General features: G+C 40.5%; 1 protein-coding gene across 2 annotated transcripts in view; it reads right to left on the bottom strand.

Moving 5' to 3' along the window:
* Positions 1–16,573, bottom strand: part of TBC1D32 (TBC1 domain family member 32) — a 238,286-nt gene that overhangs the window by 214,248 nt on the left and 7,465 nt on the right. The window contains exons 1-5 of one of the 2 annotated variants that reach the window (XM_019520033.1): positions 15,449–15,528; positions 12,490–12,560; positions 6,914–7,091; positions 6,034–6,105; positions 5,035–5,160 (exon numbers count right to left, since the gene is read on the bottom strand). In XM_019520033.1, the coding sequence (XP_019375578.1) occupies positions 5,035–5,160; positions 6,034–6,105; positions 6,914–7,081 (366 nt within the window). In that variant the 5' untranslated portion in view covers positions 7,082–7,091; positions 12,490–12,560; positions 15,449–15,528. Of the gene's footprint in view, positions 1–5,034; positions 5,161–6,033; positions 6,106–6,913; positions 7,092–12,489; positions 12,561–15,448; positions 15,611–16,573 lie in introns of those variants that run through there. The other variant, XM_019520032.1, reaches the window with a different exon arrangement.

Genomic DNA, 16,573 nt, shown 5'->3' with positions numbered 1-16,573 from the left:
GGGAGGGCAGTAGCAACAAAAGAGAAACATTTTGAGCAGAATAGCTAGCAAGGAGGATTGCTGGACAGAGATATGATCCACCTGACAAAGAAATGGAACAGCATCTTCACAGACAGGCTTGCTAACATAGTAACGGCTTTAAAACTAGGCTTTTCAGGGGGATGGAGACAAAAGCCCTGAGATAAGTGGGAAAGTGGGTGACCTGGAGGAAGAGCAAGCAGGAAGGGACAACAAGGGGAGTGCTCTCATTCTTCCAGAGAAATCAGGGCAATCAACTAATTACTACAAGGTGCCTGTACACAAATGCATGGAACCTGAGAAACAAGCAGGAAGAATTGGAAGTCCTCATACAGTTACAGAACTATGACGTGATTAGAAGAACAGAGACTTGGTGGGATAGCTCGCATGACTGGAGCACTGTTATGGATGGGTACAAATAGTTCAGGAAGGATAAGGGAGAAGAGGAGGAGGAGTTGCACTTTATGTAAAAGAGCCATATGATTGCTCAGAGCTCCAGTATGAAACTAGAAATAGGCCTATCAGAAGTCTCTGGGTTAGGATCAGAGGAGAAAGCAACAAGGGTGATATCATAGTGCAGATCTGCTATACACCACCAGACCAGGAGGCAGTAGTGGATGAGGCTTTCATCAAACAGCTAGCAGAAGTTTCCCAAGCACAGCCCTGGGTTCTCATGGTAAGCTTCAATTACTCAGACATCTGCTGAGAGGGCAATACAGCAGTGCACAGACAATCCAGGAAGTTTTTGGAAAGTGTTGAGGACAACTTCTTGTTACAAGTGTTGGAGCGGTCAACTAGAGGCCTTGCTCTTCTTGATCTGCTGCTCACAAACAGGGAAGAATTGTTGGGGAATGTACTAATAAATGGCAAGTAGGGCAGCAGCAACCATGGCATTTTAAGAGTTCAGGATCCTAAGGGAAGGAAGGATGGAGAGCAGTAGAGTAAGGACCCAGGACTTCAGGAAAGCAGACTTTGACTCGGTCAGGGAACTCATGGGCAGGATCCCCTGGGAAGCCAGTCTGAGGGGGGAAGAAGTCCAGGAGAGCTGACTGTACTTTAAAGGAGCCTCACTGAGAGTGCAGGAACAAACCATCCTGATGTGCTGGAAGACCAGCAGGTATGGCAGAAGACCAGCTTGGCTTAGCATGGAACTCTTCAGTTAACTAAATGACAGAAAGGAAGTTTATAAGTGGAAACTTGGTCAAACAACTTGGGAGGAGTATAAGAGTATTGCTTGGGCATGGAGGGATGAAGTCAGGAAGGCCAAAGCACAGTTGGTTACAGCTAGCAAGGTACGTGAAGGGCAACAAGAAGGGTTTCTATAAGTATGTCAGTAACAAGAGGATGATCAGGAAAAGTGTGGGTCCCTTACTAAATGGGGGAGGTAACCTAGGGGCAGAGGATCCAGGAAAGGCTGAAGTACTCAATGCCTTTTTTACCTCAGTCTTCACAGGCAAGGTCAGCTCCCACACTACTGCACTTGGTAGCAGAGTTTGGGGAGGAGGTGAGCAGCCAGCAGTGGCAAAAGAACAGGCTAGAGACTATTTAGAAGAGCTGGACATAGGACCAGATGGGATGCACCCAAGGGTGCGGAGGGAGTTGGCTGATGTGACTGTAGAGCCACTGGCCATCATCTCTGAAAATGCATGGCTGTCAGGAGAGGTCCTGGAGGACTGGAAAAGGGAAAACATAGTGCCCATATTTAAGAAAGTGAAAAAAGAAAAATCCAGGGAACTAGAGACTAGTCAGCCTCACCTCAGTCTCTAGAAAAAATCATGGAGCTGATCCTCAAGGAATCCATTTCTAAGCACTTTGAGAAGAAGGTGATTAGAAACAGTTAGGATTCACCATGGGCAAATCATGCCTGACCAACCTGATTGCTTTCTATAATGAGATGACTGGCTCTGTAGATGCAGGAAGACTGGTGGATGTGGTGTATCTTGATTTTTGCAAGGCTTTTGATATGGTCTTCCACAACATTCTCACAGGCAAGCTAAGAAAGTACAAAATAGATCGGTGGACTGTAAGGTGGATAGAAGACTAGCTAGAGTGTTGGGTTCAGAGGGTAGTAATCAGTGGCTCAATGTCTAGATAACAGCTGGTATCAAGTGGAGTGCCTCAGGGGTCAGTTCTGGGGCCGGTTTTGTTCAATATCTTCATCCACAACCTGGAAGATGGCAGAGTGCACCCTCAGCAACTCTGAGGATGAAACCAAGCTGAGGGGAATGATAGATACGTTGGACAGTAGGGCTACAATTCATAGTGACCTAGACAAATTGGAGGAGTGGACCAAAATGAATCTCATGAGGTTAAACAAGGACAAGTGCAAAGTGCTGTAATTAGGACAGAAGAATCTTACACACTGGTACGGGCTGGGAGCTGATTGGCTGGGCAGCAGCTCTGCAGAAAAGGACCTGGGGTTACAGTGGACAATATGCTGAATATGAGCCAATGGTGCGCCCTTGTTGCAAAGAAGGCTAACGGCATATTGGGCTGCATTGGTAGGAGTGTTGCCAGCAGGTCAAGGGAAGTGATTCTTCCCCTCTATACAGCACCGGTGAGGCCACTTCTGGAGTACTATGTTCAGATTTGGGCATCCCACTACAGAAAGGATATAGACAAACTGGAGAGAGTCCATAGGAGGGCAACAAAAATGGTGAAGGAGTTGGGGGACATGACTTATGAGGAGCGGCTGGGGGAACTGGGCTTCTTTAGTATGCCAAAGAGAAGACTGAGAAGGGATTTAATAGCAACTTTCAGCTACCTGAAGGGGGGTTCCAAAGAGGATGGAGCTAGATTGTTCTCAGTGGTGATGGATGACGGAACAAGGAGCAATGGTCTCAAGTTGCAGCAAGGGAAGCTTAGGCTAGATGCTAGATTTTCTCACTAGGACGGTAGTAAAGCACTGGAAAAAGTTACACAGAGAGGTGGTGGAATCTCCATCCTTGGAGGTTTTTAGGACCCAGTTAGACAAAGCTTTGATGACCTCCTGAGTTTCTTTTCAACCCCAATGTTCTATGATTCTATGCAGGCTCTCCAGGTTAGTAAACTTTCTTGTTTCACACTTCTTTCTTAAGCACTGCCCGTCTTCCCTGGTTATATATTTTGGGTCGAGTTCTGGACTACTTGAATTCTCATAAAAATGTTTGAGCAAAAATATAGTTGTTACTTTATGAAACTATCACATTTGTCTAGTCCACAGCTTTGCCACACACAATGCTGCAAATGTTACCAAAGATGAGAAGAAATCTAGAAGAAACTGAAGGAAGCCCCAAGCTAATAACATATGGCTGCAGCATTCATTTGATACATCTCTTAACCAAAGACCTTAGTGCTCCAGAAATAAAAGCTGATGAAATTGAAAAATACTTCCCTAACACTTTGCAGCAGCTGCTCTGAAGAAAGCAGAAGGAACAAAACTAACTCCCACAAGACGTGCAACGGAACTCAGTAGTGGACTGTTTGAGTGATATATTGAGAACTCCCCATTATCTGATAATAATATGTGAACAAAAACATGACAAAATAGATGGAACTATCATAGTCATAGTTCTCAGCATTGTTCTACATTTCTCTAGCCCATATGCCAACTATTCTGAAGCGTATTTCTGTAGTCTTGAACAGAGTGCAGGGAAAAAAGATTTTTTTTCCTTTGGAATAATTCATTCTAAATTGAGAAGTCACTTGGAAGCTGGAAAAAAACAAGGAAACTTGTCTTCTTTTTCCAGTCTATGAATAAACAGGAAGAGGAAGGTAAAGACTGAGTTTCCTGCATAACTCAGTATTTTAAGTTTCTCATGTTGACCTGGCTGAAATAATCTTTAAAAAAAATAAAACCACATTTCCCATTTATAACTGAAATAGTTAAAAATTTAAAAAAAAAATATATATGCTTGTTTTGTTAAAATAATTATACGTTTCTTAAAGAAAAAATATCCAAAATACATAAGCTTGTTGTTTTAGTTAAATAAAACCATTTAAATGTCTATTGTTTTCTGGTGATGGTTATTGTCATCCTCCTAATACAACATGGCAAAAATATCCATGATTAATCTAGTGAATTGGAGATAGTTCACCTCCCAATGACTTCATAAGCATCTGCTTCAATTAACTTTGGTAAATAAAATAATCAAATCATAATTCAGTTTTCTACTGTAGCTGCAAAATTAACCTGAAAAAATATTAAAATAAATCATTGCTTTAAAATATATAATGTGTATCATCTAAAAATGAAACCTACATCTATCTCCATGTTGTCAATAATGCGTGTTAAGGTTATATCAAACAACAAAAATGCACTTTTTGTAGAAAACAGTAATTATATCGAGGCTTCCTGACCAGTGATTTAAATCGATTCAAGTCAAATCCACCCTGGCACCGGCTACTGCACATTTATGTAGTACCTCATATTAAAGGTACTAAACTTAATGTGCAGTAACAATGGTACATTAATGCATGTGCAGTCGCACGCACCCTGCAATACCCAAAGTCAGCTGAGAGCAACCACATGCAAATACCATGTGTCCACTAAGTTTGTTTGGGAAAATACATAGAAGGTCATTGTTGGTAGTCACACCTCAGCTCTAGAACTCCTTCTCCCTTGTCAGAGTCCAAGCCTGCACAACTTCAGGAAACATAATTCCACCTGCCCAAATAAAAATGGTTTTAAGTTTTGGAATACTACTTGTTCCAAATTTGTTGTTCATTATTACATACTATTCTACTGTATCTGTTTTATCATTTATTTTGGTTTTTTTAATAGTAAACTGCCTGAGCCTGTTCTGGGTAGGCAGTATATAAATCTAATAATAACTAAAATCGTGTGCCTCTTATATTCAAATTAAACACTACAGGAAAACCATACATCATTTTACTTCAAAATCAATCTACCTGACAAAACAGTTAATATAGTATTGGAGACCAGTGGACTACCATATTATATGTATATCTGTTTATTCTTGTGAATTGTTTAGAGTGGCTAAGTATCTGGTTGCTAAATATACAACACTTACTTACACTGAATGTGGAATCACGATCCGATAGAGACATTGTTAGATGTTTCCGTAAATTAGACCAACTTTCAGAATTGAGTATATCAGATGGAGGGGCAGAGCACAATGTCTGCAATGCTTCCTGACGCACCTGAAACAATAAAGAAAAACATCAAAATCCCTTCAACCACATCTTTAACATAAAATACACACACACACACACGCGCGCGCGTGCGCGCGCGTCTTGGCTAGGAGAAATATAAAACAGGAATTCCACAAATCAACTCTGCTTTTATATAAAGGCGATTTGAACTACTACCAGTGAAGACAACACAAAAGTAGACATACTGAAAAATGTCCAACCAATTAAAATTGAAATACCTGCTCTGAAGATTATATTGAATTCCAGTTTCTATTTTGATCTCCCAACTAAATATTTAGTTACCAAATACAGGATATTTATACTAGATAATGATGAAACTGCTTTATTCTATTATTCAAATGATACCATCTGGGCTATGAGTACAGCCAATGCCCCCTTCCTTTCCCAACCTCCCCCACAAAAAACCCACCAAATAATGAAAAACAACATACAGTGAATAGTATGAAACAGTTTGCTGTCAGACAGCTTTTAAAGTTTTATTGCTACACTCCCATGTGCTTTATAGCCATAATATCCTCTGAAACCTATTTCAAGTAATAACGTTATTGTAGGTAGTGTCTTTTTGTAGACAGATCTACTCTGGACATTTGCTTCATCTTACAAATACAAACTAAAGAAAGTTTACAGCGAAATGTATGTTGCTATTAATATTGCTAAAATATTGAAAGGATATTATTTAGCAGCAAGCAGACAACGTGGAAATACTGAGAATGAAAACTTGCTCCAGTCCCATTTTACCATTCATTACAATGAAGACAGTATATATTGATAAATTTTATGGGCTAAATCTTATACTCTCAAATATGGTATGCCATAAATTTTCATTTATATTAAATCACATCTTACTTCTTTATTTCTCACCTCAGTAGGCTGAGCAGGGTCAAGCCTTTCTACAAGTAGCTGTAACTGCTCTTGATTCATGAAAGTATAGCTCTGTAAAACAGATTGTACAGTGTCCTTCAGTAAATCCTATTCGTCCGCAAAAATAAAAGTTAAAACTAGCAATCTTTGAATATCAAATTTACTTTCAAATAATGAGAATATTAACATTTATTCTAATCCAATATTTAAAATTGAAATTTTAAATACCAAAAGACTCAAAGAAAGTTTTACTTCTGGCAAGCAGGTTGGATCATCTTTATTCTGCTCATGTAAATAGTTCATTATATCAGTACACAATACTAGATAGTGTCACATTTAGCAATTAAAACAGCAGCACTATTTTTCTGGAAAAAAATTATATAAGGCTTCAAATGTTTTTATTTAAAAATTTTCACATTTTTGTCTAATGTTACTTAGACATGCACTCTTCCTTGTATGCATTCCATTCATGTACATAAAAATAAGAATGGCATATGTACGGCAGTATTTTTCATGATTAAGGAAACAGACCAGCTGAATTATCCATACAGTGCAACATAATACATCTACAAAATCAAAGCTCTCTTTTTCTCGAAGTGTTAAGGACCTCGTTTCCCGCTGTTCATCTGAGAAGAAACATCATCAGACTTAAAAAGAACTGCTTTAAGACTGAGAATCTGGGAGACTATCCAGCCTAAAGGATCTTTTGAAAAAAATTATAAACAATTAAAAATGGAATACTTATAAGCTATTAAAAATATAATGAAATACCAACTAAGCAGTTCTTGTTTCATTGCCCACTAAAATAAGAATCAGATTTTTTTTTAAAGGTGTAAAGTTTAATATTAATGTCCCAAAGCTAGCACAGAACACATCATACCTGATTGAATGAAGAGTCACTATCAGAGCAGTTGTCTGTATAATAACCAGTAGGTTGCTCTTTCTTGGTTTTGCTATGCATCTCCTTATTTCGCATCTGATCTTCTTCAAATTTGTTAATCAGAGATTCCACCACTACCATCATAACATTCTTCAAAGAATGTATCATTTCTCTGTACCTTCAAAGTCAAGGAAATGTTAGGATAAACAGTATAAAAATCACTAACTGATTTATAAATAATTGAACAAGCCAGGCTATTACATATACATTTCCATTTCACTGAATTTACTGAGCAAACAGAAAAACTTGTGAAATAAATACAAAATACTATATAACAAATAAAATGAGTATGCAAACTTAAAAAAAAAAAAAATACAGAGAAGAACACACACCAACCACTGTAACTTCCTCAGCCTGATGAAGGGATTTTGAACCTGAAAGCTTGCTTAATTTTTTTTTCCCCCAACTACTTAAGTTGGTCTAATAAAAGATATCAGATTCACCCAAAGAACCTTGCCTGCCTATGCCCTTAGACCAACACGGCTACAACCTACACCCCTGTAACAGAGACATAAATGCATTTTAAAGGTGAACTAAAAGGTTGTTTTAAGTTTTGTGCTTCTTCTACAATGATTCAAATGACATCCCTAACACCTGGAATGGTTTATACAGTAAACAGCACAATGAGCCCAATTCCTAGCTTTGCCATTTTGCCAAAAAACAGAATTTTGCATTCAGGCACTCTTCAAGAAGAGCTGTGTACAAGCATACAAGAGCAAAACTTAGCCCTAGCATAACAATAGAGATCACGTCTGATCCTCATTACAGATTCTGTTGCAACAAGCTTAATTAAGTGCTTTATTTCCACGTAGGCCCTCTGCTGAAGTAGCAACAGAGAATGCATAATATAAAGCAGGAACGCCCAACTGGCAGCCTGCAGGCCACATGCAACCTAGAAAGGGTTAATTTGCACCCTCCGTTCCCCTTCCCCCCACCCACCACTCATCCCATTCCTCCAACTGCTCCCAGATTGGGGCTCCCCCTTCATCCTCCAATTTCCATCTCTCACCTCCACCTCAAAAGACGGGGCAGCATACCATAGCCTGCAGGGCTGGAAGACGCCATGGGTCCAGGTAACTGCATGATGCTCCCCACTGCGCTATGTATATTACAGTATGGCCGGGAGATCACTGCGGAGTCAGATGGGGTGGGTGGACACTGAAGAAGGGGAGCTCCAGGGACCATGGCTCAAGCTAGTGGCAAATACAGCATGCAGCCATGGCAACTTATAGGTTGGACAGCCCTGATGTGAAGTATACTTTGGATCTGAGGTCTTTATTAGAGCCAGCCATGAATTTATCATCAAAACATTTTTTTTTTACTTGAAAAAACATGTTTCAAGGCCAGTTTTTATAGAACTGTCATTTTGACCAAAAAAGCATGAAGAAAAGAATTTGTAATAAAAATTATAATTTCAGAAACACTTCATTTTGTAACTTTAACATTTTCTTTCAGGATCTTGGACTATGAATTTCAAATCACATTTCAATTTCTGAATGTATGTATATATTATTATTTATTTTATTTTACTTGTCAGATTTGTATATTGCCCTCCTAATCAAAGGCTCAGGGTAGCTTGGATAAAGAGAACAAAATAACTTATAAAATAAGGGAGCACAAGAGAATAAAACAAGAAACCCAGTAATTTATAAAAGCAAGTACAGTATTAAAATAGAATATAAAACAACATCCTAAACAACAGCTTAGCCTGGCTTGCTAAATACCTGCCCAAACTGGAAGGCCTTCCAGCACTTGGAAGATGTGCCTCAGGCTCTGGCAGGCCTCAGTGGGAAGGGAGTTCCAGAGCTGAGGTGTAGCTGCCTAGAATGACTTCCCATGTATTTCAGCCCGGAAAACGTGGTGCACTGTTGGCACTTACAGAAGGTTGCTCTTGCCTGACAATAGGGATTGTGCTGGGAAATAAGGGAAAAGGTGGTTCCTTGTGTGACGCCCAGACCATTTAAAGTCTTATAAATCAAAACCAGGACCTTGAATTTTCCCCAGTAAGTTACTGGAAGCCAGCGGAGACTCTAGAGCATGGGAGTTACATCCTCTTGGGGACTCAACCTAGTCAGAAGGTGGGCTGCTCCATTATGCACGAGCTACAGCTTCAGAACAGTCTTCAAAAGTAGTCTCACATACCATGCACTGCAGTCATCTAGCCTGGAGTTTACAAGGTCATGAATGACAGTGGCTAGAGCCATATCTAAAAGAGAAGGTTGCAGCCTTCTCGCTAGAGCTGGTGAAAGGCACTCTTAGCTATCGCCACCACCTGAAGACCCAGGAAGTTTTTATGTTACTTACATTATATAGCAATCATATATATGTATTTACAATATACTACCTATTATATAACAGGGGTAGGCAACGTTTTTTGGCCGGAGTGCCAAAAAACACTACAATGACTACCTTGGAAGGTGCTGGAGTGCCAGCATGCCAGAAAAACAAAATGAGGGCAAGGGGTTTATGGCAGGATGTCCTGCTTGCCCCTTGCCCCACACCCAAAGCCCCTGCCCACAAGGGACCACCTTTTCCCTTATTCCCCAGCACAATCCCTATTGTCAGGCAATATAAAAATCTGACAAGTAAAATAAATAATAATATATACATACATTCAGAAATTGAAATGTGATTTGAAATCCATAGTCCAAGATTCTGACAGAAAATGTTAAAGTTACAAAATGAAGTGTTTCTGACATTATAATTTTTATTACAAATTCTTTTCTTCAAAATAGACAGTTCTATAAAAACTGGCCTTGAAATGTTTTTTCAAGTAAAAAAAAGTTTTGATGATAAATTCATGGCTGGCCCTAATAAAGACCTCAGATCCAAAGTATACTTCACATCAGAGCTGTCCAACCTATAACCTGCTGTGGCTGCATGCTGCTTTTGCCACAGGGCCACACTAGCTTGAGACATGGTCCCTGGTGCTCCCCTTCTTCAGTGTCCACCCACCACATCTGACTCCACAGTGACCTCTCTGCCATACCATAATACACATAGTGCTGGGAGCAGCCTGGGCTCCATCGCTGGCAGCAGGTACCCAGAGCCGGGGCTGGCCATGGCGTGCCGACCACAATGGCCTCGTGTGTCATGCTCGGCATGCGTGCCGGGGGTTGCCGACCCCTGTTATATAATATCAAATACGTTTTGAATATATAATGAGATACTAGTGTAATGCACAATTTTTTTTTAATTAAATCATTTCAACCATAATATGTCCCATTATGCGCTACTGTTGCCCACGATAATTTAGGACATTTTTAAGGGAATTTAAGTTTTAAGTTTAAATTAAATTATTTATACAGTATAAGTTTTTAGTAAAACTAAAGTGTTAGGCTGAACAAGAAGCCTAGGCCTAAAACTGTAGAAACAAGAGTGTCACGGTTTTAAGAATTGATTTTTGGATTAGGGACAGACATTCAAGAAGCCAGAGCCTGAATTAATTCAACTGCTGCGGGTTAGTCTAACCTGGCTAGGCTCAACCGGTTTGCAACAGGACAAACATTCTCTCTGGACTAAGGAACTGCGAGCACATGACTGCAGCTGCTCAGACCAGGAGCTGGGGGGACATCAGAGCATGCCCTTGGCTGCAGTGAAGTGTGCTGGGGGAGCATGGCCAGTCTGGGCTGAACTGGTCAGAGAGAGGTTTAATTCCTCCCTCCCTGTGCCACCGGCAGGGATCCAAGCCTGGTCTGCCAAGAGCTCTCCCCTCACTGCTGCATCATCAGGGCCAGAGGTGGGTCAACATGGCCCCCAAGGCAACCAGGTTTATCTCAAACTGGTTTCGGCCATTTTGAAACTGGTTTATGTGCACTGAATGTCTATTCAAACTGGTTTAACACTGGAGGTCTTTCATCTCCTCTGACTAACACCAACTAACACTGAGTTTTTGCCACACTGAATTTCATGACTTGTGTTCACCCAGGGTTAACACAAACAGAGCCACAGACATGCCCCAAAAGAATGCAACCTACTGAGCATGCTTGGTAGCCCTGTGAATGATTACACATCCACACTGTCCATGAAGTAAGACTGAAAATTGTCCACACATGCCAAAAACAGCAGTTATGCAGCTGGCTAACTGACACTTGGATACATAAAGTGAAATAGGATTTTGCCTTACGTGTTAATGATGGAGTTATATATAAAAGGTGTTGTTGCTACATATTAAGCTTACAAACAACAACCTGACCCTAGTTAGATAATAAACTTATTTATGAAATGATCTTTATTCTGCAATTACTGAATTTATCATAGGAGTATTATTTTAAAAAGACAGTTAAAGGGTCCTGATTAAAGAATACAATTCCCAGTATAAATCCCTATCCACACAAAAATATACATGTACTCCTACCTCAAAGTATCCAGTAAAATAGGGAGGTGAGGAAAGAGAGGGTATAGTTATCTAAAAAGGGAGTCCAATAGTCTTGAGATCCCACTGAAAAGAAAGTAAGATTCAGACACAATATTATCAGGGTCTGAATTTTTTTAACTCACTGCTGACAAATTGGAAGAGAGGCAAGATGTGCACGACATTATACAAACATGTTTCAAAACAGAATTTTTGTTTCCTTCTATATGTGAAACCTTTCAAAAACAAATATGTAAAAAATGAATTCTATAAACCCAGGAACATATTCTGATTATTCTCAATTCCTGTTGAACTGACAGCTGAAAATGAAACAAATGCCCTGGTTTTAAAAACAAGATTTTTGTCAGACAGAGACCAAGATTAATTTTGTACTCTGCCACAAATGTGAAAGCTTAAAAATAAGTATATCCACAGCAGACAGTATAAATACTTGTTAGTTTGATTACTAAAGAAAAACTGTAACAAACAAAAAGAGTTGCTTTTCTTTCCTTTATGCTGCACAAGTATGACCTCAAACTCTGAAAATAGCAGTGTTCTGCTCTTCAAAAGTCAAATGTCAGATACTTGGTTTTTTCGTTGGCTACCGTATACATAATGATGCTGTAAACTGAGGCTAGAGACAGACGTCCTCTGGGGAGCGCAATTTGCTGTGCTGTGATTTGTTGTAGCATAGCTGAACCACTTCACAGATGTCTACAGACATCACAGGGCTGTTGTCCTGCATGGTCAGTCCCCTGCCCCTCCAGAGCTTCAGGGCCCCAAGTCTGCAGGAAAAGGACCATGGGTGCTAAGCCCCAACTTGAGGCACACATCTGCAGACACACCTCCATGTCAAGCATGGAGCAATCACCCACTTACACAGTAGGTCCCAAGCTGCAGTACAGCAGCATGATAGGCATGCCAGGTCCCAGATGGTTTTCTTCCAGCTGCGCTCCAAGCTAGGGCACTGTGCACAAGTGAAGGGGGGAGGTCAACCTGTATGAGAGTTCCCCCCTCCTTGCCTGAATCTCCTACAGGAAATACCCCTGCACCCTGACATGGGGGGAAGTTTCCCACTTGCAGATGCAGGCCCTGTGTTAGAGTGAGGCACCTGGGTCCCTTTTCCCACAGAATAAGGCCCCTGAGGTGAAGGAGTTCATACCTGGGGTAGCTGGAGAATGCGGGCAGCCATGGGCTGATGGCACTCTCCTGTCATAAGCAAACAGACATTGGCTGAAAAAAGGCAGCACAAATTATTACTAGGTTCACTGTCACCAACAAATTTAAGCACTTGGGATACATCAAAGGGCTATGATATCAGTTCCCCCGGCTTTTGTGGTGCCATAAATATTTTTATGGCAGGACATGCCTGTTTTACAGTCTAAGACTTAGTATTCCCTCTCATTTGATTTACAGGTGGCAAGGAGGAAAGGTACTAGCCCAGTGAGTACTACCTCATTATTCAGAAAGCCTTCTATAATATAAATATCTACATTCCTCAAAGGCATTACTAAGCCTTTCAGCAGAAAAAGAGAAATCAAGGAACTGATTCAACATAAAAATAAGCAAGATAGGGGGGAGCGTGTAATTAGTTTTTTTTTCTTTTAACGAGAACACTGGAACTACTTTATATATCTGAAATAGTAATAATAAAAAAAACAAAACCCTTTCTTATACTTTGCAGTTCACTTTTCAAAAGAAAGAAATTGTGATGAAGCAAGGATTCACGACCTTACACCACCAGTAAATATTGGAACTACATCTGCTGTGATGAAGTGTTTCTCCGGTTTCAATACCCAAAGTAGGCAGGTTGTTTGAAATACCAAGAGCCACAAGAGCTGAACTAGTTTATAACATCTAGATAGAGATAAACTGTCTCTAACTCTGTTGCTATTTTGTCTGGGTTGATGCAGAAACGCCAAATACCAAAAGACACAGATTGAGATTGTAAAGTTCCACCATAGCTTCAGGAGTAACAATTTTGTATGCTAAAAGCTATTCATATCACAACTCACTAACACTTTATTGAATAAAAACAGCTATAATTCCACAAAAATTGGAAGCATGCAGGCTTATTGGCTTTTCTGTTTAAAAATCCCAAATTCTCCCATTTAAAACCCCAAACTGCACTTTTCCGCAACTGAAATGAAACGCCAATATATATACACATATATATATATATACACATATTATATATATATATTGTGTGTATGTATCAGTTGCACACAAAGTTTTATTGATATATTTAGTTTTAAAACAATTTGGATGCCTACCAGTGCCTCAAACATTGAAATAAAATGAATTCTAAATACCTATAAATTTTGGCATTTCATTTTGGTCTTATTATGGAAGATCAGAGCTCCTCCTGCCTTCTTCACTCACCAGGATGCAGGTCCAGCTGCTGCTGTCTGCCCCTGCTGCTTTGCATCACTGAACAGCCCTCATATGCTGGTGCCCTGTCCCTGCCCATGCTGTTTCCCCTCACTCCAAAGCCACACCCCAAGCCCTGCCCCTCACTCCCAACCTAGAGCCCCCTGGCCCCGCCAGTGCCACTCATTCCCAAACCACTGCCTCTCCCACACAGAGTGTGTGGGGAACAGGTGGGTGTATGGAAAAGGGGGGGAGTGGGCACAGGTGACATGTGGTAAGCAAGTCCCCCCCCCCGCAGATTTCTGTGACCACAGAGGGACACAGGCTGCAGCCAGGCCAGAGCAGTTCCAGGCAGCAGCCACCTCCATGGCTCAGCACAGGAGAGAGCACCACACCACTACGGCTGCCAAGGTTAGGCACAGCAGTGCAGAGCTGTGCCCCAACTGCTGCCGAGCAGGGAGGGGGCACCTCACCTGGGTAGCCATGGTGATGCAGCACCCCTCTCATGCTGGGCCCTGCCTGCTGGGCCACAGAGGTGGCTCCTTCCTGGAGCTGGTCTAACCCATCTACAGCCCCCTACCCAGTGCCCCACTGTGGGCACAGGAATCTGCAGGGTATGTGCCTCCCAGCCCACCATGTCACTCATGTCCCACCCCACCAGTCCCCATAGGACGTACCGGGAAGGAACTGAAGGAGATGCTCTCCACCACCCTGCCTGACTGCCACATGCATGTGTGAACACACCTGCCACCTGCATCCTGCTCCCCTGCAGGCACCCGACCTCTCCTTTCATCCTGCTCCCAAGCAGCCCATTGCAGGCTAGAACTCTTCCAGCCTACAAAGGGAAACCTGCAGTTCCTGCACTGTTCACCTTTAGAGGAGAAATCCATGATTTTTCTGTTTAAAAGGAGAAAAATCAAGATTTTTCTGCACCAAACAGAAAAGCCAGATCCCCACTTATCAGACAGACCAACTGTCCCTATGATTCTTTCATACACCTTTTTAAGGTCCATTGGAGGTGATGGAAAACAAAGACATCTATTGGAAAGGAAGGGCTAATCAAATTGTATGAATTATCTAGGATTTATATAGGCTTTCTATTTAAGGTGCTTTCTTCAGTAAATATACCAACATATCATAGAACATGGCTAAGTCCCTTAACCTCGTTATATAGTTCCAATGTATATGTTGACCAGAAAATTGAGTGCCCACAGGACTTTGACCAATCTCAAGTGGTCTACCGTAACTAAATTATACAGTTTTCAGTGTGTGTATATCAATGACATCATGTTCATTGTTCACTTAAATCTATAAGGAAATGATCATAAATAAGTTCTTTTGGCATGTCCATTTATACTTGCTAAAAAAATCATTTCTCCTTTAGGGCAATTTATACATCAAGTATGAAATTTAAAATGCAGCTATTTAAGTTTAAGTACTGACAAGAAGTTAAATAATACCACCCTTTCAAACTCAGATCAACCTCAGACACTTAACGGATTTTCTTCCAACTTTTGGCAGAAAACCTCTAACTTTTACAATGACAGACAAACTATGATGTCCAAGATGAGAAAAACCATGAGGAATTTAAAACCAAAAAGTAGTATTTTCAGAAAAATGCCTAAAAATGTGTGTTTTTTTAAGCAAAATACTATTAACATTAAAATTATGAATGATAGATTCTGAAACAGAGAAAATTAGGCCAGGCAACCTTGCCAATAATTAAATATGCATTCTGTGCCCATACTCACTCTTTTGATTCCCGAGTCTTCTTGGTAACATGTTGGACAAGAGTGTCATAGCCAGATACCTCACCCTGATTTTGAGCAGAGGTACATTTTTCAGTTTCATCTTCAATCACAGAGCCTAGTGAGTTACTTATGTATTGTCTAAGATATTTCACAAACTCATAGCTGCAACAAATACACAAAAATTAGAATAATGCATTATATTATGTTTGAACTGTAAATGACTTCAGCACTGCATATATAACTTACTCCCATCAGCCTCATCCCTTTAAGAACTAACATTTTTAAGATTTAGAGAGAACTTTTTCAATTGACTGGGGAGGAAAGATATCAATCAATTAATTTTGATTTCCCTGTCTTTAGAATAATGTTAGCCCTTCTATATAATAGAGAATGTACAGATACCCAAATCCCCTTCGTGCCTCTGAAAATCTTCCCTTAAACACAAAGAGCTATCCTGACACAAAGTTAAGTTCCCATAATCAACCCCCCCCCCCCAAAATACCAGGAACTCCAAAATCAAGATTCCAACAGAAATAGCTGTTGTTTCAAGGTTTATATAACACTAGTAACATTATATCTAAGCTACATACATAATGAAAAAGCTTGTATAGGAAACAGCACCTGTGCTACATAATTGAGTAACATTGTTGCTGAAACCTTGGTGTTTTTTTCTGCCTGGGTGACTTTAGCATTGCACTCTCACTATCAAGTTGATATAATATCATATGTTCAAATTACTAAGATTTGTCAAAGAAAATCTTTGAATTTGTTTTACAAAATCTTCCAGCAGAAGGACATCTTTAAAATACTATTTAAGCCAGTGAGACGTAAAAAGGCTCTTTACTGAATCAGGGCTGTAAAGTGACATACCTATAGTTTCATAGATTTAGGGTCGGAAGGGACCTAGTAGATCTTCTAGCCCAACCCCCTGCCAGGGCAGGAGAACACAAAACCCCAAAACAAAAATGGGACTCAAATGAGTCCAGCCAGGTAGGCATCCAGCCTCTTCTTAAAGACCCCCAGGGTAGGGGCCAGCACCACTTCCCTTGGAAGTTCGTTCCAGCTCCTAGCCGCCCTAACTGTGAAGTAGTTTTTGCGGATGTCCAATCTATCCCTCCTCTCCAT

Source organism: Gavialis gangeticus, unplaced genomic scaffold, assembly GCF_001723915.1.
Source record: "Gavialis gangeticus isolate Ggan-Ray unplaced genomic scaffold, GavGan_comp1, whole genome shotgun sequence".
Taxonomy (NCBI): domain Eukaryota; kingdom Metazoa; phylum Chordata; order Crocodylia; family Gavialidae; genus Gavialis; species Gavialis gangeticus.
This window is presented reverse-complemented; position numbering and strand designations above follow the sequence as displayed.